The sequence below is a fragment of the Miniopterus natalensis genome, chromosome 16 (genome assembly GCF_054644295.1).
Source record: "Miniopterus natalensis isolate mMinNat1 chromosome 16, mMinNat1.hap1, whole genome shotgun sequence".
Classification (NCBI taxonomy): Eukaryota; Metazoa; Chordata; class Mammalia; order Chiroptera; family Miniopteridae; genus Miniopterus; species Miniopterus natalensis.
The window spans coordinates 38440391-38457594 of NC_142096.1; the positions used below are offsets into that span (position 1 = coordinate 38440391).

Below are 17204 nucleotides of genomic sequence, written 5' to 3' on the forward strand. Positions count from 1 at the left end.
GGCAAATGAATTGGGACTTATTGCTTGAAAACTAAGCATATTTGTCAAACTAGACTGACAAATTTAATTTCATTTTTAAAGTCACTAAGTGTTTTTCCTAGTTTTATAACAAATCGTAGATTTCCTATCTTAATTTTTAAATTTATATTATGACAATTTACAAACATAAAAGTTAAGCTACTTTTGCATGTTTATTTTGTACAATATAATTAAAGTTGTTTTTTATACTGTGGGCTAACAAAACCAGCTTTAGGAGTTTTTATTTGTATCAAAAGCGCAGAAGGTTACATTTTCAAGAAAAAATAAACATAATATAATTTGATGTTGTTTTTATCTGTTTTCAGTAGCTCTTGGTAAGAGCCCGTATATTTGAAACATTGCAGTAAGTGTGATGAGCTGAAAAGTATCAGATGCAAGATGCAGATACATATTAATTGAAAGCAGTCTTTAAGGACAGACAGACCTTATTTCAGGGGTCTACCACCTGCTTTTTTCCTTGAACAAGGTCCTTAACCGTTTAGATCCTCTGTGACCTCGCCAATAACTGGGAAAATGGTAGTACCCAATTTGGGGTTCTTTAGGCAGTGCATATTAAGAGCCTATCATGGTTTCTGCCACATGGTAGGCACTTAATAAATGTTAGCTTTAATAATGATAATAGCATGAACATTAGTTATTCTAAGAAAGCAGAATCTAGTGGGAGAGAAGTCATTATAAATTCAATAGACATGTAAACATGTGACGCTTCAGTAGTAAAATAATTTTTTAAGTGCTAAATACTAAATAGAAACTGGTTGGACTACATCCTGCTAGAGTTTTGAGTTTTGTGACAAAATTAAATAATAAGGAGTTGGTCATGTTAGCCCGAATAAACTATATGAAGTACATAAACCCTGAGTAAAATACTGGTGGCATTTTTTGGTAGAGTAGGAGAAGAATTTTTGGTAGCCTGATTCTGATTGTAGGAGGTGGAAGGAGTATAGAGGCCTTTGGATTTGGTTAGAACTGGCGGTCTGAGTGAGTGCAGAGGTGGCAAGGGACTCAGGTGCTAAGGAGGTAGAGAGAGAGAGGAGTTTAAACCCAGCCATCTGAAATGAAACTTGGTTTGAGAGATAATTGCCACGGGTTCTAAAGGAAGAGACCCAGCTAACTCTGATTTTACCCGTTATTTTTGTTTTCAGTGTGTTGTTCTTAAGTGTAAACAAATTAACACACAGTATCTAAAAGCAGTTCATTTAAAAGTACTATAACAATATTTGGTGACATTGTTATTTTAGTTACAATCAGTGAGTGAATGAGTGAATGAGTGAGAAAACACCTTTGAAAATTACAAAGTATAATGTAAATTTAAAGTGCTCCCAGAAAGGTAAAATTTTTAGAAGGTTAGCAGGTTAGAAGGATATTATGTTTGCTTTGGATTATATTCTACATTAATTTTTATTATTTGGCAAATAATCCTCATAGCAGTCATAGGTAAGGAAGGTCTTACCTCTCTATTTCTAGTTCTTTTTCTGTCTTAGTCATTTTGTATGATACCTTGTTAGTTTCTTGATTATAAAGTTCTTATACCCAGAACTGTTTTGAATTATTAATCCTAACTCCCTAAGATTCTGCTAACATTTAGCTTATGTTTAAGTCATATTTCAAGTGTATTTCACATTTTGAAAATTGAAGAACTACTTTTTCCAGGAGCATATCTAATGTCCATACTCTCTTTATGCTACTGTAATAGATCTTTATTGTGCTAGCTATTATTTTATTGTAATCACCTTAACTTGTTCTATTCTCTTTTGCTCTTCCTTTCTGAATGTGGTTGTTGGAATAATGTCTTATTTTTATTTGTAGCTTTAATTCCTACTTTTAGTATCTGGTATGTAATGAATTAGAGACAGTGTTTGTTGAGTTAAATGAAATGAATGAGAAAGTGTCAATTTTTAAATTTATATAAATTAAAATTTTATTGTCTTATCAAAATTTAAACAAAATGACTTATTGAAAATATATCATTTGAGTAATTTATTGGGGGCAGTTTTGAAAAATACTTGGCCTTTTTGATTAATATGGCGTTTATTTAAATGATTAGCTAAATCTCTGAGTGAATTCTGATGAATATTCAATATTGCCAGGCCTTGCTCAGTGGATTGTAACCTGTCAATGAGTAGTTAACAACTCTGCCCTTTTGCTTAAGTGCAGGAAATTATAGGTCATGAGTATATCAAGGATTTTCTTTGTCATTTCCTTATGGTTGACTTTCTTTACCAGTAGAGGTAAAAATCTGGATATTTCAAACTAGATGACAAATCCGAATGAGTTCCCTACATTCAAGTAAAGTTGGCTGAACGGCAAAGTATTTTTCACAATTGCCCCCAATAAATTATTCAGATGATATATGTGTTAAAATATCTATTAGACTATAGTTCTGGCATAGCTGCATGGCCATCATTTCTTTCTTCCTTCTAAGGATAATGGCACACTGTAGTTAGAGTTTTAATAGATGATGTTGCCTTCCAGAAAATCCTTCCAGAAAGATTTCCGTTTTTTATCATGAGCCCCTTTGAAAATCTGATTAAAGTTGGGAACCCCCACTTCAAAAGAATACTCATGCATATCTATACCACACACACAACATTTTGCATACAGCCTCAGGGAATCACAGTCTCCTGATTGATTGGATGAGTCAGGACCTGCCCATTTAAAACCATTCACAGTGTGAACCAGTGTAGAAATTCATGTGTGATGGTCATTTCCATTTAGGGTTTCTTGCTCATTAGAAAACTGACTACAGTGATTCAAGAAATCAATTGAGAGTTTACAGTAGTAGAATTGTATGTATGAAAATTTTGTTAAATTCTACAAGAATCTTTATAAAGTCTTCTCAGTATTTCTGAATGTTGTTCGTTTCCAGTAAGCCTAGTAAACCAGAAAGAACCAATTTTAGGGTAGGTCATTTTTCTTGTAAAGTTTGCTGAGAGTGAACTCTGTTTTCTAGGATTCAAGTGCAAAAGACATATGAGAGCAAGGTAAACCCAGAGCAATGGAGGCAGTTCCTTATTTTCTATACAAGTAAATATTATGTAAGTGATGCATGCATTTCAAAGTGGGATTATAATAGGGAAGATCGTGGAATTTTGTAGTATTTCGCAGGAACAGATGAAAAGGGGTAAGAGTGCTCCATGTAGAATTTTGGCGTTGAGGACTCAAACTTCTAGTGAGGTTGCCTTCTGTCCATCTCTTTCTTTTGAACCCTTGAGAGATGCTAACCATGGTATTTTCTTTTTTCTTATCTCTAATTGTTTTAACTCTGAAACCTGTCTTTCACTTCTTAGATCTTTCGTGTCTGGGACTTGGCCTAATAACTATTCTTGAACAGCTTTCCATGATTCAGCCTTTAAAAAATGACAAAATAGAAACATCAGAAGTCTCATGTTCCAGTCACACTAAAATGATTATAAAACATAACTAGTGCATCAAAATAATGCTGTAACTCAAGATGGAGAGGCATTTGTGCATACATTTGTTCAACAGTATTTTCTATTCACCGTGTATCAAAGCATTATTACTTTCGCCATATGCTAGAACAAGGAAGTCATTTCACTGTGTAAAACTATACGTTAAATTGCCATTTTGTGTATTTTTAACATGTGTAGCAAAGATCTTGATGTTAGGATTTTTTTGGTAGGGTGTAATTGATAACTAAATAAAATACAAACTTTATGGAATTCTGTTTTGAATAAAGGATCATTTTATTAGACCTTTAGTTTGAACCTGGTTAACCAGTCCAGTTCGAGTCCCATGATTCTCCTATGTTTACCTACTGCTTACTATATAGTCTAGCCACAGGGAACTTCAAAAATGCCCTTTCAATCTCATGAGATCCTTGAGGTTTGGAATTGTCTCTGAATCCTCATTGTCTTAGCCTATTGTCCAACCTTGAGCCACATGATGGTTTTAAGTAGAAACACTGAGTGAAGAAGTGAGGTATGCTCTGTGTATACACTTCACCTTTGTTTGCACAATGTTCATTAAGTATAAATCCTGCAAATCCCCCACCAAGGCCTACATAAACTGTGTCTCCCAAGGACCTTTAGTGAACTTTCCAATGTTCTCTGAACTATTAATAATAGTATCTTATGTAAAAAATATTTTTATATACTTACCAGTTTACCATGTATGATATAATCACTTTGATACAGGCCTCATTCCATTTCTTCTATAGGCTCTTGTGTCAGTTAGTTTTGGCTTTGCATACTACAGGTCTTCTTGGGCAGTCTTCATCTGTTAGATGAGGACTGTGTTATCTATACCTTGGATGCTTACCAGGATCCAGTGAGATGAGGTATATCAAGAGTAGGTGGCCTCACTACGGAAAGAACATAGAGCCTCACACACGTGACTCTCAGTAAATATTCTGAGTCTCCTTTCTCTGTCTCCTCACCTGACTCTAAGCTAAGCTCCTGGAAGGAGGAGTAATGAGGTTTCCTTTTCCCTACTGGCAGTGCCTTGCAAGTGCCTCAGTCTTAATAGATGCCCAAGTGTGTATTGACTGAACGAACAAAAATTTGGATATTCTTGATAATAGTAATATTTATGACACTTTTAAGATTCAAAATTGGATTAGTAAACATAAAAATTAGAATACATAATCTTTGGTATTTGTGTTATTTAATTCTTGGCCTTGATCCAGAGTTTACATATCTCTAGATGTTTATGTAAAGAGTGTGACATGCTGTAAATTATCCTGAAGAAGTTCTCCAAATGTAACTTTTAGTCTGGTTGTTGCATTTGGCATCCTCTCAGCCAACAGAATTTGAAATATTTTAGGAAAACTATAAGCTACTTAAAAATGCAGTCCAGGTTTAAATTAGAACTCAGATACTGATTTTCTACTGAATTGAATCATGTGACGATAAAGATAATGTCTGACTGTTCCTGTGACTGTTCTCACTTTGAGAAATGTTTCAAGTATATAGATTGAGTACATTTAGAATGTGAAGGAACTAAGGATAAGCCTCTTTACTCAAAATTTAAAAGATGTGATAATATGTGAAATTAGAGGCTTTTTTGCTTGGGGAGAAATTTATCAACTTTTACAACTGATAGGAAATCTCTTTGTAGTAGTTAAGTGGCTAGTGAATGTTGAAAAATGAAAGCCTTAATCCTAGGCTTCCTGTAATGCTATTGACAGTTTTTATATTTTAAAATACCAGAGTAGCAAAAACAAACAAATCAGAGCGACACTGCTGAAGACAAGTGTTAGAACGCCGATTCTAAATGGGTGTGTTCCGTATGTCCATTTTTATTCCTTTCTCTCACAGAATATTCCCTCACCCACACCCATTCCCCAAAAGCCCAAGAGTATGATCTAACTTAAGGTTATAATCCAGTCGATGGCCTTCTTAGTTCTGAGAAAGTATACAGATGGTCTTTTCCTGTTCATGTCCAGCCTTTTCTGAGTGTCTGGTGTCTGTGTGTCATGGTGCTAGGTGCTGGCGATAGAAAGATGGGCATGACTCAGTTATTCCCCAAAGCTCACAGGGTAGCTTTTTACATCATGTTCCCTAGCGCTCTGCCATCCCGAGAAATGATAATAAATATATCGTGGTCAAAGGGTTACATAGTTCTTTAAGTACTAGGGAATGCTTTATCTTCATCTTGGTTTTTTTGTTTTTTTTTAAAATCCTCACCTGAGGATTTTTCCCCCCATTGCTTTTCAGAAAGAGTGGAAGAGGGTAGAGAGAGACAGACAGACAGACAGAGACAGAGACAGAGAGACAGCCATTGATGTGAGAGAGACACATGGTTTGGTTACCTCCTGCACGTGCCCCGACCAGAGCTGGGGATCAAGCCTGCAACAAGGGTATGTGCACTTGGCTGGAATCGAACCCAGGACCTTCAGTCTGTGGGCCAGCACACTAACCGCTAAGCCAAACCAGCTCGAGCTATCTCCACCTTGGTGGGACCAAGAAGTCTTTCAATAAAGAAAGTTTAACCTTTTAAATCCAATATTTTCTTAGCTTGTTTAACCACGGGACCCTTTTTTTGTGTCACACATGATAATGTCTCAAGGGCTGTAAATGCTGCATAGCACAGAGTTTAGGAACCTGCACAGGATGATTATGAGGAGTTAGGTGCAGTGAGCAGCGGGGGAGAGGAATAGGGGAAGTCTTCACAGAAGTGCTTACGTGCTCAGCCAAGTGTGGATTGATGAGTGTACAGAGGAAGGGAGGGGCAGCTTAGGGTGAGGCAGAAAAAACAGTGTACGAAAGCATAAATGTTTGACAGAGCCCGGTGTGTCTGAGGAGACCCCAAGTAGTCCAGTATTATTAAACCAAAGCAGAAGAACAAGCTATACCAGGGAATGATTCAGGGCCCTTGAAATGTATAAAAAGTCTTGAATAGCGTAAGTGGTCTAGAAAGCAGGTAGTAGTTAGATTCTAAATTTCAGTTAAGTAAGGTCTATCATGCTTTATATTTAAAGCTAATTTTTCAGAAGGAAAAGAAAAATTTCAGATTTATCAAAAACTAGCAAAAATATGAAATTAACTATTATGGCTGAATCATCTACCATGTGCTGCGATTGAGTTTCTAAGTTTATTTCGTGATTCTTTGAAAGAAATTGACTCATCTGTGAATATTTAATATAGTACATTTGGAATGATGAAGCAATTTTCCTTTTTAAAAGTTTTGAGTTTACTAATTTCTATTTTGAAGTTAATTGTAGGAGAATGATCACACATGAAGACAGAACAATGGGATGTCATTTTTATAGTTTCAAATGTAAGGTTTAACTGAACTTTCTCTACCACCATTGATTCCCATTATAAAATATTGGAAAGTATAGAAAAATTCATGGTAAACACCACGTTTAAATACTGTAATCCATTCAGTGCATGTACCATTGTTTGTATAGCTAAAGATGGTCTTTTTTTTTTCTAACCATATTTTTAGATGGATTCCAATTTCTTTGTTATTATAAATGTTCTGTATATATAGTTCTAGAACTAGAATTATTGGGTCAAAAGTAGGAATATTTTTAGGGCTCTCATGCAGTAATTTATATTTCCACTGGGAGTTTACCAACTCCCAGTGTTTATTTCATTAGGTATTGAGAACAATCACTTTTTAAAAAGACAAAAATAAGAAAGCAAACTGTTGGTTTAATAGTTTAAAAATATGGACCTATGTTGTTTCATTTGCGGTTTTAACAGTGATAGTTCATAATTTTTAATACTTTGTATAAACGAAGGTAAGGGTTTTCTCTTGATATGAAGCTCCTTTTTACTTTTGAGGTATCCATCACGAATTGAAAAAATTGACTATGAGGAGGGCAAGATGTTGGTCCATTTTGAGCGTTGGAGTCATCGTTATGATGAGTGGATTTACTGGGACAGCAACAGACTGCGACCCCTTGAGAGGCCTGCATTGAGAAAAGAAGGCCTGAAAGATGAGGAAGATTTCTTTGTAAGTAGCAGGCTCTTTTCGTTTGCTAGATATGTAATGGTATATTTTAAAAGGAATTCTGTTGAACTGTACAAAAGCTTGTTTTTATTAAGGAAACTCTTATTTATTATACATGGTATTGATCTTAAAAGTTGTTTAAACTAGGATTTTAAAGCCGGAGAAGAAGTTCTAGCTCGGTGGACAGACTGTCGCTATTACCCTGCCAAGATTGAAGCAATTAACAAAGAAGGTATGTATCTGAAGTGACCTGAGATTTAAAGTGGGATTAATAGTAAAATTTTAACTGTATTCCTAATTTTAATTAATGTGTAAACTGTTTAAATTAGTAGAGGTAAATAGTTGGTTAAATTTTTTTGGTTTTCAGTTCATAAGCTTATATTATGTGCTTTTGCTGTTTTCTAATCCTCACCCGAGGATACTTTTTCTATTGCTTTTCAGGGAGAGAGAGAGAAACATCGATGTGAGAAACACATAGATTGGTTGCCTCCTGCACTCAGCCCAAAGGCCAGAGCTGCAACCGAGGTACATATGCCCTTGGCCGGAATCGAACTTGGGACCCTTCAGTCTGGGGGCTGACACACTAACCACTGAGCCAAACCAGTTAGGACTGTATTGTATGCTTTTTATTTCTACTTCTCTGTTTCCAGTTTGTTGTCTAAACTAATTTTAGATGCTCATTTCAACCAGAGTGTGATGAAGGGTTGAAGAAAGGGAAATTCAGATCATTTGAACTTGGACGTGAAATACTGTGCAATGTTTTCTGAGGAAAGAGTATGGAACCTCATCAACTTGAGGGTCTCCTTCATTGCATCTTTCCCCTGCACTATTTTTCTTAATTTCTATAGATAATTGAGAGTTAATTTTCTATTAGCCTTTTGTGATATCTAATGATACTGAGCAAAAGTTACTGAGCTGATCAGAAATATTGAAAATAACTCAGAAAGAGGTGTGTTAGTGTGGCATAAGACCAGTAAATCTATTGTACAGGTAATGAGTTTAAAAAACAGAACTTGTAGAATGATTAATTTGAAAAGGTATGAGAATATTTAAATTCTTATTGGAAGTATACTTATTTTATTTTTTAAAATTTCTTATTTAAAATGGCCTTTAAAACAGCTGTGAAATACTTGTAAGTATATCTTTCAAGTTGGTAATACATTACTTTTTCTCTTACAGTTATTTCTTAAACTTGGCCACTCATTTATTCTTTTTACTAAAGAAACACATCAAATGACAGCTTCTTTGCAAGAAGGGCATTTAATCTAAGTATGGGGACATTTTCTTTAAACTGAATTTGAAAGGCAAACAAATAAGCTAGATACAGAAAGAAGGAAAAGGCCTTTCTGGTAGAAGAGATGGTGTATGCAAAAGAAATGAAGAGAGGCATACTGCTTGCTGGGAATGGCAGCCTCCGGTGTGACTGGAGGGAAGGGCTCCTCTGCAGGGAGCAGGGCCGCAGAGGAGGATGGGGAGAGAAGCAAGGATGGGAGTAAGTGCCTTGTAGTCTTGCTGAAGAACTCGAGTTTTATTTGGAGGTGATGGGAATCATGGAAGGGATTTAAGCTGAGGCTTTAAACTGACAACAAATTAGAAAAAATAGGGGGTAAGAAGATAGAAGAGGAGGACCTTTAAAAAGAGATATATTAATGTTAGGTATGAAAGAGTAAGTCACAGCCATCTAGCTAGGGAGTAGGATTATAACTTTACAAAGGTCCTATTCTAGTTTATTGTTTTAATGAATTAAAATAACAGTTATGGCCATGATTTTATTACACTAGTGACCTTACTACAGGAAGAATTGAGGGACATCTCAGTTTTCTCCTTTTCTAGTGGGGCCTTTACCTCACTGCATTTAGGCTTCTGGAGAGCTCTGTTATGGAGCTTATGCTCCTGTTTCTTATGCACGTGGGCTCTCCAAGGGCCAAATCAGAGCCTAGCACAAAGTAGGCAGTCAGGAACAGTTTGTGGAAGGAAAGGAAAGAGTAATGAATCAGTTCTGTTGGATAACAGTACCCACCCAAAACACAGCAAAATTAAACAATGCTGTTTTAATTAAGAGCAGGTTCTTTAAGTGCAGTGAGTTGTGGGACTGTCCTTCCATGCTTAAAGCTTCTCGGGAGTCTGCATAGCCAAGTGCATACATATACACACCTGCAGCACACTCAGAAACAGAACCGCCGCATTCTTTATCCTGCCCCATTGTCCGTGGGTGTGTGATATAGAAAATGAAGCTTATATTTGTGGAAGAGGGATGAAATCATTGCTGCCATTTCACCCAGTGATCCCATTTCTGGGTGTATATCCTAGGAATCCCAAAACACCAATCAGAAAGAACATATGCACCTCTATGTTCATATCAGCACAATTTACAATTCCCAAGATCTGGAAACAGCCTAACTGCCCATCAGTAGATAAGTGGATAAAAAAGCTGTGGGACATTTACACAATGGAATACTATGTGGTGTAAAAAAGAAGGACCTCTTACTGTTTGGGACAGCATGGATGGACCTGGAGATGATTATGCTAAGCGAAATAAGGCAGGCAGAGAAAGACAAATACCATATGATCTCACTAATATGTGGAATCTAATGAACAAAATAAACTGATGAACAAAATAGAACCAGAGGCATGGAAGCATGGAACAGACTGACAGATGTCAGAGGGCAGGGGGATGGGAGAGACTGGATAAAGGAAAGTGAAGGTATTAGGTAAGAACTTATATGCATAGCCTAGGGACATAGACAATAGTGTGGTGAGGGCCAGGGAAGGAGGCTGGGTGGAGGTGGGCAAAGCGGGGAAAATTGGGGATATCTGCAATAGTGTCAACAATAAAAAATTTAAATTAAGAAAGAGAGAAAAAGAAAGGGAAGGATGCTATCTCTGACCAGCCAGACAGTAGGAGCTACTCAGGGTTCATGCTTCCCTTCTCCCAGAGCTATTACAGGGAGCAAGGAATGGGCTGCACAATTCAAACTTAACTTATCTTCATTGAAGAAAGTCAGAATGGCAAATTTAGGAGCAGAATATCTACAACAGAAAATACTAAATGAACTATGGTTTTGACATTTTAAAAAATGAATTGTAAAACAACATAAAAACTAAACAAAAACCCAAAAACCTATATATTCATATGTACATACATGCTTTGAAAAAGGTCTATAAGGGTATACACCAAATTATTGATAGTCATTACTAACCCTAAGGAATAGAATGAGAAGATGGAAACTTGAACTTCGTCCTTTTATATTTCTGTATTTATTGATATTTTAAATACCACTTTTGTAATTAAAATGTAGAAAAATCTTAAAAAAATTGAAAAATCTCCCTTAGGGGTACTTATTTTGTGATTTCTGTAGCCCCACATAGTAGATGAGCCTGCCCCTCCACCCCCAAAAAATGGGAAAAGGGGGAAAAAAACAAAGGAAGCCCTCAAGGAGCCCTCTATTCACTGCAAAAGCTTAACAGAACTAAACAAATGTGAACTTTTTAAGTAGTTGTAATATGTCTTGAAGAGGAGAGGCACATTTGTAGTCTGCAGTAGTCAAGGACATTTTCATATTAGGGTTTGATTTGAGGAGCTGATCCTTGAAGAATGGGCTGGAATTAGGAAGGGAGGGAGGCATCAAACAGTGCGAGTAACACAAGGAAGGAGGGATGCACAGGGGAGCCTGCTCTCCTCTGGAATGCCATTGTTGAAGATGGAAGACAGTTGCAGGAGTGAGGGTAATTTAGTAAGGTGTACGTGTGTTGTGGCATGCTCAAAATTTTCCCTGTGCCTTTATGTTCTTGCTAGTCAACTGATCAGTTCTTTTCATAACTTGGGTTTAGATCTTTATATCTGTAATATAGTATATTATGCTAATTATAGAAAGATACAAAATTCAGATTATTAAAAAGAAAATCTTTGCACATATATATCATTCGCTTTGTGCCAGCTTCAAAGCCAGTAATACCAATTATCACATTTATTGTTTATATTTCTTTTGTAAAGGTCAGGTGTCTTTACTTAAAGTGGTATTCAACTCATTTGTACAGGAAATGATAGAAAGATACTGGAATTTCCATAAGTATAAAATTTACACAGTTTATGTTTTCTAATAGTACTGACTTTTATTGACTTCAAGCATGTAGTCTGTTACAATGAGTCAATATGCTCTGTAATAGACATGCAAGCAGAATCTGGAGTCCCCTAAAGCAGGATGAGTTAGTGGGAGAGGCCTGGGGATCAGGTGTTAGTTATGGCTGTGCTGCTGCATAGCTGTCATTGGATGAGCATTTAGCCTCTCCGTACTGGAGAACTTTTATCTCCATGATCTGTAAAGTATTTTCCAGCTTAAAAGCCTGTAAATCTGTAATTCTTACTTACTAGTTCATTGTTGCCAAAGAAATTATCCTTTCCTGAGAAAATGTTTTTTTTCTATACCATATCTTTCTGTCTGTTAATTGGAAAGAGACTTTGTAAGAGAACAAGTTTTTATAGAAATATTATACATTTTTGTAAATAATGATTTTATTTTTTCCAAGTGTATTATGATATATCTGACATGTTTTTTAAAAATATATATTTAAATTATTACAAAATTAATTTTAAAATCCTTCAGTAAAAATGAGAATTGCATGTAATTAACTTATCAGGACTCAATTTTTGTACTTTTCAAAGGGAAATCAGAGTTGTTTTTAGAGGGAGAGAGAAAATAAACTTAATAAACTTGATAGAGTTCTGAACAGGGTGTATGTTTGCAGTAATTGCAATCACAGATACTTGCTTCTATCAGGGCATTACTAGTTAGATGCCGTGTGTTGCTGTAAGATTGGATTATGTTTTCTAATGATTCTGACTTGCTCCTATTTCAGGAACATTCACAGTTCAGTTTTATGATGGAGTAATTCGTTGTTTAAAAAGAATGCACATTAAAGCCATGCCCGAGGATGCTAAAGGGCAGGTAAGAGTGTTCAGCGTTCCCAGCTACCCAAAGGGATATCTTCTTGAATGGTACTGATCAAAATATACACATATATTTTTAAAGTGAACTAATTGTAGGATTATGTGCTGATAGCCCCAAATAGCAGCAAGAAAAAGAAGCGTAGAATGTAAATTATACACTTGATTTTTGCTCCTTTGGCTTTAGACCTGCTAAAGTTATAGGTCACTAGTTTCTGTTCCAGGTGAAATCCCAGCATCCACTAAGCTGGTGTTGTCCTATCGACCCAGCTGGATCGTGTAACCAGTCTATGGGAAGTGAGGTAAGTGCCTTTTTTTAACTTCATTTTGTTTTTCCTGGTATAGAGTATCATTTAGAAAGTTAATTTTTAATATAAAATTTTATTGAGTTTCTTATCCTCCTCTTTCCTTCTATGAATCATAGTCATTAATCTTCTTAAAAGGCGCTTACCTGACACTCTAGGCTGTTCCAGGTAGGGCTCCCTGAGTCATGTGATGTAAGCAGTGTGTTACATGGTTTGGCACTGCCCAGAGCAAGAATGAACGGTAAGCCTCAGAAGGAGAATCTGAGAGGAAGTTAAAACCATCATTCCATTGGTTGACTATGTTTCCTGAAATACTGGAAAGAAAAGGTGCCAGTAGAAATTTAAAATATTTTCTTTTGTGTTCTGCTGTTATTTGGGATTTTCAGCACCTGGACCTACAATTAATTTTAAGAAATTAAAAGTATGCTGTAAAAATGTCTAATGTGGAAATATGCTACATATTTGTTCATACCGTGCAGTGAAAAATGCCCTGAAATGTGTTGACATCACCTGGTCAGCTCGATCCAGGGGTGTAGTGTAGTCATCTGGAAACACAGGCCAGCATGTTAAAAAATGGATTCTGATATCTTCTGAGAAGTGTGATTGTTTTAGATCACCTGGTTCTCAATAATTTACTTTCGAAATGATCCGCTAGGAGAATTTTTCCCCTCAAATTAATATGAAATGCAATTTAAAATGGAAATGCTTTTGATCAGTAAATTGCTTTGTGTGTATAAATAAAATGTTCTTTTACTCATTCAGTGGTGTGATTTCTTGGTTACTGCATAGAAACATTGAGTAAAACATTGTGAACTTAGTTTAATTAAAATATCCCTCCCTCCCCTTGTGCATGCTCTTTAAAACTATTATTTTTTTATTCTGGCTATTCAAATGTTTGTGAGATGGCCCTAGTCCTAAAACTTTATTTTTTCCCAAATTGAAACATTGAGCCAATTTGGTGTGTGGTAAAATTACAAGTTGTAAAAATTTATTGACTGTATTGGATATTTAGTTTTAATAAGTGTTTTAGTCACATCATGATGCAAGTTAATATTAAAATCAATGCCAAAATGAAACTACTGAAAGAAAACATTGGTAGCAGTATATTTTCTTTAGTTCTACATTTTTCTTCATAATTTAAAATTACAAGCACATTAAAATACTTGTAGAATTGTTTTTAATAAAATTATCTCATTTTCCCAACAAGCTTTGACTTGTTTTCATCTGAGGAATATGCTAAATCAGATGTTGCTTGGGCAGTGGTGAGAGAGTCCAACTTTGCATACTCTCTTCTACATCTTGAGTACTTTGAGAATTCCTTAGTAAGATACACAGTAAAATTTCTTTTACTAAACTACCAAATAAATGCACTATGGAAATGCCCTTCTCTAAGCTTTCTATAGGTTTTTCTGTCATATTATTTTTTCTTCTCGAGTTTGTGCTGATAAATATTTACATTGTAACTCATTAGTGTTAAAGATTGGCTCATAAGGTCCTTTTACTATTTTTAAAACATATCTTGCATACATTGTTTTACAGCATTTTTATAGCAAATTCTTTGACATAGGTATGGCTGATATTCCTGTTTCACAGTGGAGGATTTCAAAACTTAGAGTGACTCTGAACTCAGATCTGATTTCAGACAGTGCTCTTTCTAGGGCACCACTCCCTTATGGTTTCTATAGGGAACTTGGAAACATATTGTTAGCTCTGATTCCTGGAAGGATCCCACCAGCTATTTTTGATAGTGAACCTTTCCTATTTAAAAATAGAAGAGCAGAATAATGGGAGAATTCTTTTAGTCATACAACCTTAGTGATCCCATGATTAAAAAGTCAGAGGATCAAGACCTTTTCATATCTGCTTTCAGTTTTAAAAGATACAACTTGTATCTTAGTTTCTTGTAGTTTTCTCTTTAATTGGAGATGGAAAACCACTGGGGATGGTTTTCCATCTCCAATTACCCCTGAGGGGTACAATTACCCCTGTCATTTTTCAGCATTTCTCTAGCTTAAAAATTTCCCCATAGTGTAGAGCCCAGAATTAAATGTTCTGCTCTTAATAAGCGTGCAGACATGATCTCTGCTGGATTAGCACTTTGCTTGTCTGGTTGCACTTACTCGTTTTTCTTTCTGCTGGATTGATCGCTGCCTTTCAGTCTTTTTCATTGGTGGTGCTTGCTTTCTTCACTACTTAAACATCACTCTCAAGGCTCAATGTAGCTATCACACCGTAGCTACTCAGATTGACCCTTAGACTCCTCGTTCCCATCGTGTGCACTCTGCAGCCTGCTGTGTTTAGTGGTTTTCCTGCTGCTTGGAGTGCCCATTTCCTTTTTCTCTCCCCTTTCCCTGGCCAGTTCCACTGCAGGGTTTAGCTCATCCATCATTTTCCCTGCAGCCTTCCAGAGCCTTCCTCTTTAGTCAAAATTAATATTCTTTTTTGTTCTCTCATGGTGTTTCGTTTATTCCAATACTATCTCTACTGTCACATTATCTTATAGTTAATTTTATTTGCCTGTCAATTTCTTATGGATAGGACCAAAAAGGAAGTGGCTCTCAGTAAAATGGATTGGGCAATATTGGTACATCTGGGCTTGTTTTGTTTTGTTTTACAAGCTAGAAATGTAAACCTTTATATCACAACCTTGTCATAATTCACTTTCTAATAAGATATATATTGGGGACATAGTTTAAGTACTGGGAAAGCTAAATGCATGTTGGATGTTTTCCAGGTAGGAGCAAGGGTGTGGTCACTCCAGGGCCAATGTGTTCCTGGGGCTTTCAGGCAGCAGCTTTTATCAACTGTGTCTAATGAGTCCTTAGCACAATAAAAAATTGGTGAATGAATGTGTTAGGTACAGTCACATTCTGTTTTCGTTTCAGTCAGGAGGGAGAGTGAGGGACATAGATTTTGCTTGCTTGTTTTAAATGGCCTGTTGTCCTCACCATGTATTTTCAAGACTGAGCAGCCATCAACTTGTATTGCTTAATAACCCATGTTTGTTAAGGTAACCCAAGAATTAAATGCATTTGATGCTGTGAAATTGATTTTAGTTGCTTAGACTAAGAATTTAATGGATTATCCATTTTGGTTGAATCTGAATTGGTGGTTTTTTCGACAGCTTAGTGACCCTCAGGAAGGGTTAACTCTCTGGAGTTATTACAAATAGTAGTTAAAAAAAAAACCCACTTTGTGAAAATTTAAATGTTAGTGCCACTTCTTTACATCTTTCCATGTTTTTTATTATAAGCATTTTAGTTAAAAATAAAAGTAAAAATTATTTAGCAGCAAAAAATATAATACAGAAAAAATAAATAATTGCACCCCAGAAGAATAGCAGCTAACACAGGCCCTGGAGACTTGTAGAGGAAAAGAAATGATCTGGAGTCTGACAATGTCTACTTTACTTTTGCCAAGTCAAGTAGCTCTTTTTTTAAAAAAATTTTATTAGTAATATAAGGCTGTTATAATAAATTGGTATCTGAACTTTAAAAGCTTTAAAAATTAATAAAATCCCACCTTGATTTCTATGAAATTGACCACTCTTCGAGTGGTACAGTTTCCTGACAAGGAATAGTTATTTTCTCAATGGAGTACATTTCTTTTAATCTTTGCAGAATTGCAGTATAAGCGTTTTTCTCTTATTTCTGTTATGGTCTATTGTATTATAGAAAAGAATTGCAATTTCGCATTTAAACCCTAAAGTACTAAGGCAGAACGTCATGTAGTATTCCATATTTGTCACAGGTTTCTTGTTATTTTAGATTTTATTCCTGAGAAAATATAACAAAGGAACATTTATTTGTTATTGAATATTTTTCTATTTGATATAAGGTTATAAATCCAACTAACCCATTAGATTATTAAATTCAGTAATCTACCATGTTGATGATCTACCTTCTATGTATTGTTAACTTGATTTTTAAGTTTGTGTGTATGTGAAAGTAGCTTTGAAAATGTGATACATGTTTTTACTCATTAGTGTAATTAAATTTTGATTAATTTTTAATGTTTCACATGTTTTGTGTTTTTCCTTTGGAGGATTGGATAGCTTTAGTGAAAGCAGCTGCTGCAGCTGCAGCCAAGAATAAAACAGGGAACAAACCTCGAACCAGCGCTAACAGCAATAAAGATAAAGAGAAAGATGAGAGGAAATGGTTCAAAGTACCTTCAAAAAAGGAAGAAACTGCAGCTTCTGTAGCCACACCAGAAGTTGAGAAGAAGGAAGATCTGCCCACATCTAGTGATACCTTTGGTACAAAATATGTTCTTATGCTCATTCCTTACTCACATAGTGAAGAAGTCAGACCCCTTGGCTACCTGTCATTTGAACATGTAGTTAAATTATCAGGCTTTTCTCTAGCATGATATGGTGGTTAACTTGTAGCATTTTACAGATCTGAAGATTAATGGTCTCTTATGGGTACTTGATAACGGATGCCCTCAGTGTTCTTGAATAGAAATGAGTTGAGAATTTGATTTGTAACTTATTG

The 17204-nt window shown here is 35.6% G+C and overlaps 1 protein-coding gene across 13 annotated transcripts in view; it reads left to right on the forward strand.

Annotated features, from left to right (window-relative positions):
• PHF20L1 (PHD finger protein 20 like 1) overlaps nucleotides 1-17204 on the forward strand; it is a 64127-nt gene that overhangs the window by 11284 nt on the left and 35639 nt on the right. For 7 of the 13 annotated variants that reach the window (XM_087825499.1, XM_087825497.1, XM_087825500.1 and 4 more), the window contains exons 3-7: nucleotides 7290-7461; nucleotides 7606-7690; nucleotides 12316-12404; nucleotides 12616-12705; nucleotides 16753-16966. In XM_087825499.1, coding sequence (XP_087681625.1) covers nucleotides 7290-7461; nucleotides 7606-7690; nucleotides 12316-12404; nucleotides 12616-12705; nucleotides 16753-16966 — 650 coding nt within the window. The remainder of the gene's footprint in view (nucleotides 1-7289; nucleotides 7462-7605; nucleotides 7691-12315; nucleotides 12405-12615; nucleotides 12706-16752; nucleotides 16967-17204) is intronic. The other 6 variants (XM_087825503.1, XM_087825505.1, XM_087825506.1 and 3 more) reach the window with 2 other exon arrangements.